Source organism: Hoplias malabaricus, chromosome 2 (genome assembly GCF_029633855.1).
Source record: "Hoplias malabaricus isolate fHopMal1 chromosome 2, fHopMal1.hap1, whole genome shotgun sequence".
In the NCBI taxonomy this organism is placed as follows: domain Eukaryota; kingdom Metazoa; phylum Chordata; class Actinopteri; order Characiformes; family Erythrinidae; genus Hoplias; species Hoplias malabaricus.
The window spans coordinates 39,443,972-39,452,512 of NC_089801.1; the positions used below are offsets into that span (position 1 = coordinate 39,443,972).

The 8,541-nt window shown below is 42.4% G+C and overlaps 1 protein-coding gene across 1 annotated transcript in view; it reads left to right on the forward strand.

Annotated features, from left to right (window-relative positions):
* Positions 1 to 7,763: 7,763 nt before the first annotated feature.
* The window catches only part of ar (androgen receptor), a 19,145-nt gene continuing 18,367 nt past the window's right edge, over positions 7,764 to 8,541 (forward strand). The window contains exons 1-2 of the mRNA XM_066659432.1: positions 7,764 to 7,931; positions 8,009 to 8,129. Coding sequence (XP_066515529.1) covers positions 7,896 to 7,931; positions 8,009 to 8,129 — 157 coding nt within the window. The 5' untranslated portion in view covers positions 7,764 to 7,895. The remainder of the gene's footprint in view (positions 7,932 to 8,008; positions 8,130 to 8,541) is intronic.

Genomic DNA, 8,541 nt, shown 5'->3' on the forward strand with positions numbered 1-8,541 from the left:
TATGCTCGACTGAAGGCACTTCATCCTAAATTATAAAAACAATAATATAACATTTTATTTGTAAGTACTTTTTTGGATGCCAGACATTTTTAATCTATTACCAGAAACATCCTGATAGAGACGTCAGAGATGTCCTAAGAGAGACTACCCTAATCTATCCTGTCTATCCTAATAGACATGTCCACATGGAGACATGGTAATAGAGGCTTCGCAACACAGATGTCTAGCAGGTGTTCAAATGTTGGTCGTGTATTGTGTTTGGAACTGAATGGCACATTTAACTTGTGGCTGGAACTAAGAACAGCGAAAGAACACTGACCACATTTAGAGTGTGTGTGTGTGTGTGTCTGTGTGTGTGTGTGCGTGCATGTGTTTGGCTCTCCTCCTGTGTTCCTGTGTCCTAGAGACATGCCAACAAGCCAAGCTCAGCTAATCTCCCATGTTCAAGGCCTTTGCTTATCGACTACTTTTGACTTAAACATCTGTTAGAAGCAGGTGGGGGCAGAAAGGAGGGAGGATGAGACAGAGCGAGAGAGAGAGAGAGAGAGAGAGAGAGAGAGAGAGAGAGAGAGAGAGAGATTGAGGAGGGAGTGAACAGGTAAAGAAGTAGGGAATTAAAGAAAGTAAGAAAAGAAGTGTGAGTGAAAGGGGCAAATTATAATAATTATATAAAAATCAAAATATTATAATTATATAAAAAAGTGTCACCACTATATAATAATGATAATATTTATTATATATATATATATATAATAATAATAATAATAATAATAGTGGTGATAGGTTGTTTTTTAATTTTTTTGTAAAATGTAGTGTGTGAAATGGATTACCGAGTCTGTTCCGGACCGCCAGAGAGGGAGGGGTCCGGTCCGGTCATGTTTGTGTTTATTCAGTGTCCCGAGGCACAGCAGGAGAAAATAAAGAGGCTAATGGCAGAACGGGACATGGGCCAGACTTTTATTTTATTAACGCTAATTAAACCAGACTCATAAAGATTTTATCCTGGGTTTTAGTTCATTTTTTAACATAAAAGTCCCATAAAAAACAGATGGAAAAGCCTGAGATAAACAACCTGAAAGAGAGAAAGAGAGATCAAGAGAAGAGGGGAGGAGAAAAGAATGGAGGGAGAGAAATTGGGAGGGGGAGTAGACGGGAGGAAGAGAAGAAGGGAGGAAGAAAACGATAAGGAGTGAAGGAGTGAACACCTCTTTCATCTGCTTTTAATAAACGAGTGGCAGTGGACCATGGCCTTGAGATTTTAAAATCTTTTAAACTGTTTTAAGTCATTAGTTATTTACATTAAAAGTAAATAACTATTACATAGTTATACAATCCTTTATGTTTATATTGTGAGGTTTGAGGCTTTTATTGTGTTTATCTGAGATCAGAAATCTATGTAAATGTGGTACAAACACAAAGGTTTTTTTTTATGAAAACATAATGCACTAAACTTTTTAAAACATAACTTTTTAAAGTGTCTGTCATAAAGCTGTTATAAAACCATTCTAACACTGCGGGAAAACTGCTATAAAACAGTAATGAAGCTGATTTTAAATTGTTTTGAAGCAATTATAACAAATATTTTTAACAAATCAGTTTTAAGGCTGTAGCAATTGGCTATGCAATTTTTTTTATAATATTAATAAATCTGTTATAAATCTTAAAATCTCTGTTAGGAAAAATGCTATAAATAAACCTAATTAAACTGTTATAAAGCTTTTATAAAACAATAATAAAGCAGGGGTAACACTGCACAGAATCTGATTTTACTGGGAAATGTTATTAAAAATTAAAAGTAAAATTTATTTAAAGAAAATTAAATGCAGGAAAAACAGATCAAATCCATGGGCACAGTCTCTTCCCCAAGTAAGGTTTTGTTAATTTATATGTAAATAATGTCTTATTACATAGTCAGTGCCATGGTGTAATACTTTGTCTTCATGCATAGTTAAAATAGTGATGACCACTACTGATACTGATTAACCTGATAATTGTTATAATGTGTTATATTTATTACCACATTTATAATGCCTTATTAAAGTGTTATAACATGATGTAACAGCACTGCGGGGCTGAAGGACCTGCTGTTCAGAGAAAATGTTACTGCAGCATTTCCTCGGACAAACGCAGATGTGTTGAAATCATTTTTTCGTGTTGTTTTTTTTTCAGAAATTGTAAAAAATAATTGGTATAAATTTTACAGCATGGTTTTGTTTCATAACCGTAAGTTCTTGGACGGTTCTTATTACCCTGGACCAATGGAGACCACTTTTCCGTGTAACTCTCAGGCCACAGCACAAAGAAACTCAAATCCAGAGCCAAAACGAGCCCTTAAATTTACTGAGGAAGTCGTTAAAACGGCGTCCAGTTCCCCACGCCAAAAATATCCATCTACCATAAACAGAAAGAATGCGTCTCTGGGAGTTTCCAAACCAAAAGCGTTGGTACAGATCAGGTTACGAGCTCAGGATGGCCTCAGATCACTGACATAGATCACTGATAACAACAAGCGACGCGCGCTGAAACTGTACACCTCTCCAGCCTACACTTGGCATTGGGCGAGACGACCTTGAACTCCTGCACAGCTGCTCCACAACGTCCCAGCTCTAATGATCGATGTTTTCTTTAGAGATTATACAAGCAGTGTGTGTGTATGTCTCTCTCTCTCTCTCTCTCTCTCTCTCTCTCTCTCTCTCTCTCTGCATGTGTGTGTGTGTGTGTGTGTGTGTTTTAGATTCACTAGCTGTTGGAAAGTAGCTGTGAGGATCTGATAGCATTTAGCCATGAAAACATCAGTGAGGTCAGGTGTGGGTGTGGATGATTAGTTCTGGATCACAAACTTGAGTTGGCATTGCAGTTATTTGTTTGTGTTTGCATATTTAAAATGTGTGTTTGTGTGTGTCCCATCCTTGTGCAAGCTGTATGTGGGTGTTTTTGGTGTATATGTCTGTGCCTCTCTGTCTGTAAGTGTGAGCAGTAACAAACACACACACACACACACACACACACACACGCAAACCCTGCTCTCCATCAGGCCCTTGTTCTCCTGTCAATGAAATTAAGGTTTGTATATTTAAAACTCACACACAGCTGCTGCTTCTGTCTCAAACTTACCACATACGGGGATCACAGGGCCTAATGGGCGGAGCTAGAAGCAGTGCAGATCTCTGATATGTTAAATTCAATCAAGTCATACAAACCCAGCCCCCATTTCAAACCCCAATGACCACAGCTGCTGTCATTCGTTCCTGAACTTGAAACAGCCTCCAGTCAGAGAGCAACACAGACTGAGGGTCACTGCTGAGGGACACGCCCCTTATCTGTGTGAGGTCAGAGGACAGGATCCAGATCTGGACTAGCATTTAAAACACAGAAGCCCACTGTCTCTTTGTGTTGGGGGGTAAAGAATCTGCTGTGTTTCATAATATGGGGGAGGGGGGGGGGGTACTGTTATCTGCTGTTAACTACATTAGCATGTTCACCTAGGACCTAATGAAAAAGCTGTTAAGGGAAAGCATGTTAGAGTGTAAAGCATTTCTCGGCTCTTCTGTCTGAATCCTAGTGAGTTATGCTGTTTTAGTGCTTAAGAGAATACAGGCACAAGCCGTGTATACCTTTGTCTCAGTCACCTTTTCACCTGTTTATAGGTAAACAATCTAACCCCTTTGTCCTTTAAGAGTAAAGCAGGTTCTTGGAGGATAATGTTTTATCGATTGTGTGATTTACAGTAAAATACTGTAGCAGACTCGCTGTAAATTTACAGCAATTTTTTACAGTGTAGTTTGACTATTAATCAGCTCCAATTCACAGTGACATCATGTATAATATGAACATAAGATAATATATATATGCCCTGTGAAGGACTGACGCCTACTCCAGGGTGTGTTCCTGCCTTGTTCCCCCATGATTCCCGGGTATGCTCCCTGAACTGGAAAAGCGGTTACAGACAATAAATGAATGAATGAATGAATGAATAATGTCGAATAAAAATGGGTCACTGTCTTGAATGTTATGTTTTTGTGCTACATTTTGGTTGCTTAAAGTCATTGATTGCACCTTTAATACAAAACACAGTCACTGTTCAGGCCACACTCATGTTACATGTGTGGTTGAAGGCTGAGATGATGGTCCAAAGCCTGGTGTTATTGTGTATCCCTGTGTGGAAGACGAGGACGCTTAAGCAGACGTGAGCATTAGGGTTTGGATGGCGATGACTTAGCCTCAGGTTTCAGAAACATCCCAAGGAGTTGAATCAGAGTTAAATAAAGATGAAAAGAAAACACCTCTGCAATCAAACCCAACCCGCAGGCGAGGATCAGGTGCTGGAGCCCGTTTCCACCTCGCGGTCGGATCCTGTTAGGCTTTCACTCAACTGCACAAAGAGCCAGGTTGAACGATATCCAGAGTCCACACTTCTGGAACTTCTCTGGACATTAGCAGCTCTGACCACTGCAGAGGTTATAGCAGCTGTCCACCAAAGACAGGATTGGCCCGTATTTGACCGAGAAATTCACACAGGTCACAGCCAGGGAAGGTGTGTGTGTATAGCAGGGGTCAGGGAGGAGAATGAGGAGGACGTGTGCGTGGTGTGTGTTTGTGTGCGAGACTAGCATCGGACGTCGTCTGGTCACTGGGGACACGTTTTTTATCGTTTATCCAGATACACCACGCTATCACACACACACAAACACACACAGCACTGTTACACACACACTAACAGCAGAGGACCCAGTCACTCCACGATTCACTTCAGCAAAACACTGGAGGAAAATAGCACCTCATTAACTGTGAACTTATTCCTCACCATCTCTCACGTCTCTCAAAAACCTGAGGCCGTTATTCACTACTCAAATACAATTTTTATTTAGCATTGTTTAGCATTATTATTTATCACCATAGTGTTCACAACTGCTGTATAAACACTATTAAAGCTGGGTATGGGTGAGAGAGAGGGAGAGAGAGAGAGAAAGATAAGGAGAGAGGGAGACTGAGAAAGACAAACAGAGAGTAAGCAGAAGAAAAAATAGAGTGTTAGGAAGAGAGGAAGAGAGTTGAGAGAGTGAGAAAGACAATGGACTGGGCTCATTTCTTGCTCCACTAATAGAATTCAGTGTGTTGTGATGGTAACCAGACGTTCCCTATTCATTTGTTATGGAGGCGTCCCACAGGGCTCAGTCCTCTGCTCTTTTTTTCGTTCTCCTTTTTTTTCTTCTTTTCTCTTCATCGTCCTCCATCACATCTCTCTCCCACAGCGTCTTTTTTTAAATTTATTATCATGCAAATTAACATCAGCACTAATCCAGTTATCCAGTGCTAATATCTGTATTTATTCACATCAAACACAGGCTGATTTAAATCTTAGTTAAAAATACAGGTGTGTGTGTGTAGTAGAGAAATAAATACAGGTGAACGAGACAGAAAATGGGCAAGAGAGAAAATGTATGTGTATGAGAGAGAGAGCGTGTGTAAAGACAGAGAGAGAAAGTAAGGACAGAGAGAGAGAGAGAGAGAGAGAGATGGGTTTTCCAGAAGCTTGTTTTATTTCTGATGCCGTGTGAAGAGTGTAAGACTTTAGTTAATGTCAAAGATCAAACCTTCAGCCTCCTCCAACCCCCTCGAGCTCTGGCTCTTCCGCTGCAGCTGTGTGGGGTTCTACGTTCTAGATATTACATTAAAGCCATCAGCTTTTTGGTCCACTCCGAAATATTACCCCAAGGGAATGTTTCATCTTTGATTCGGCTCCACACCGGCAGCTCCCAGGCTCCGCTTTGGCCCTAGCCTTTGGTTCCAGCTCCACCCCTACACTGTAAAAGCAACCACAACCTGGAAGGTTTTTAGGGGTTCTTCAGAGTGGAACGATTAGCAACACTGCTTTACTAAAGGTTCCTCAATTCCTCAGCATTCCCAAAACTTCAGAAAATCCCAAAATGAAAGTCCTGAGATTCTATTATTTGGTAAAATATTTAATTCCTGACTCTACGCTTTTTGTTTCATTTTTATTACTGTATTTAGTTTGCTATTTTACTTTTACGTGTCAAGTGCCACAAAAATCAAAACAAAACATAGAAACAGATTGAGGTTTGTTATGAATGAATAATAAAAAATTAATCTCTCAATTAAAGTATCCAAAATTGAAATCCTGATATATAAATAATAAATAATAACAGTAAATATGAGTGCTGGACGCCAGTTCTGTGCGAGAGCGGGGGTCGTGCTGCAGCTGGAGTGCTGTTGCGTAACTTTAATAATTCATGTTCAGGTCACTGAGACCTCAGACCTGATTTTACGACTTTCTGCTCCACACTCTGGAGTACAGGCCGGGGGAGGGCGGTGTCCAATGGACCCTCACAGAACCTCTCTCACTGCTCTTTAGACCACTGGACCCTCACAGAATCGTACATACTGCCCTTTAGACCACCGGACCCTCAACGAAACTTTCACACTGCCCTTTAGGACAACGGGCCCTCACAGAATCTCTCACACTGCCTTTTAGGACAGAGGACCCTCACAGAACCTCTCTCACTGCTCTTAGACCACCGGACCCTCACAGAACCTTACATACTGCCCTTTAGACCACCGACCTTCAAAGAACTTTTCACACTGCCTTTTAGACCTCCGGACCCTCAGTGAACATCTCACACTGCCCTTTAGGACAGCGGGTCCTCACAGAATCTCTCACACTGCCCTTTAGGACAGAAGGCCCTCACAGAACCTCTCACACTGCCTCTTAGGACAGAGGACCCTCACATAACCTTTCACATTGGCCTTTAAGACACCAGAACCTCTCACACTGCCCTTTAGACAGAGGGCCCTCACAGAACCTCTCAAACTGGCCTTTAAGACACCATAAATTCTCACACTGCCTTTTAGGATAGAGGACCCTCACAGAACCTCACACACTGCCCTTTAGGACACCAGAAACTCTCACACTGTCCTTTAGACAGAGGACCCTCACAGAACCTCTCACACTGCCTTTTAGGATAGAGGACCCTCACAGAACCTCACACACTGCCCTTTAGGACACCAGAACCTCTCACACTGTCCTTTAGACAGAGGACCCTCACAGAACCTCTCACACTGGCCTTTAAGACAGCAGAACCTCTCACATTGCCTTTTAGGACAGAGGACCCTCACAGAACCTCTCACACTGTCTTTTATGACACCAGACCCTCACAGAACTTGGTGGTGTCCTCCTCCATGCATTCGCTCTTGAGCAAACTACGTCATCTCCACAGAGTCTTTGTGAATAACAGAATAACAGGCAGAGAGAAGTGAGAGACAGTGAGAAATAGAGGAAAGGGAGAAAAACAGAAAGAGAAAGGAGAGAGAATAAGAGACTGAAAGAAAGGACACAGAGAGAGAGAGAGAGAGAGAGAGAGAGAGAGAGAGAGACCTATTTATCACGTGCCAGAGACATCCTAATGCTGTTGCTGGCAGAGACACAGCTGAGGAGACGACAATTAGGACAGAGGTTAGACGCACATCTGTAAAGAAGATCACTGTGGAAATGTCAGAACCTGTGGATGCACCTTGAGTTTTGATCTCTGTAGAAAAACACACCCTGAAAGAGGGCCCTGGAGTAGCTGCATATGAGCATGGGTCCCCAGAAAACCCCTAGGCCCACTCCCATCCCAGGAGCACATGTGGTTGTATGCCATCAGACCCTCACAGCAGATTACAGTGTGAATGTCTCTTGACATATGTTGGCAAGTGTTGTCCACTCTGCTGACTGCTGCATTTGCTCTCTGTCCACAGCTCGGAAGCTCAAGAAGATCGGTCAGCTGAAGGGTCTGGAGGACGAGGCCACGTGTGTGGCCCCGGGGTCCGGGTCTGGTTCGGGAGAAAGACCCCCAAGCCTGTCTCCCACAGTGGGCCTGGCCTTCCATTCTCAGCACATGTTCCTGAGCATCCTGGAGGCCATTGAGCCTGAGGTGGTCAACGCACAGTGGGCCTGGCCTTCCATTCTCAGCACATGTTCCTGAGCATCCTGGAGGCCATTGAGCCTGAGGTGGTCAACGCAGGACACGACCATGGACAGCCAGACTCGGCCGCGGCACTGCTTACCAGCCTGAATGAGCTGGGGGAGAGGCAGCTGGTGAAGGTAGTGAAGTGGGCCAAAGGACTGCCCGGTGAGTGGAGGGGGATTGGGGGGGTGTCAGGGTTGTTGACTAAATGTTGACTAATTAAGTAGCCTATTGTTTAAACTTTTTTATTGAATGGCTGACCCTTTGATTGACTAATTGATTAATGAGCTGGCTCGCCAATTGATTTGTTGAGTGGGTGGCTGGTTTTATAATTTGATAACTGATTGATTAATTGATAAAAAATATAAATTGTCTGATTGAGGTGTTGATTGGCTTGCTGACCCCTTTGACTGACTGAATGATTGATTCATTCATTCATTCATTGATTTGATTTGTTGATTGAATGACTAGCCGCTTGATTGACACTTTGACTGACTCATTGATTTGTTGAGTGACTGAACCATTGACTGACCTTTTGATGTATCAATCGATTGGTTGATTGGTTGATTGAGGAACG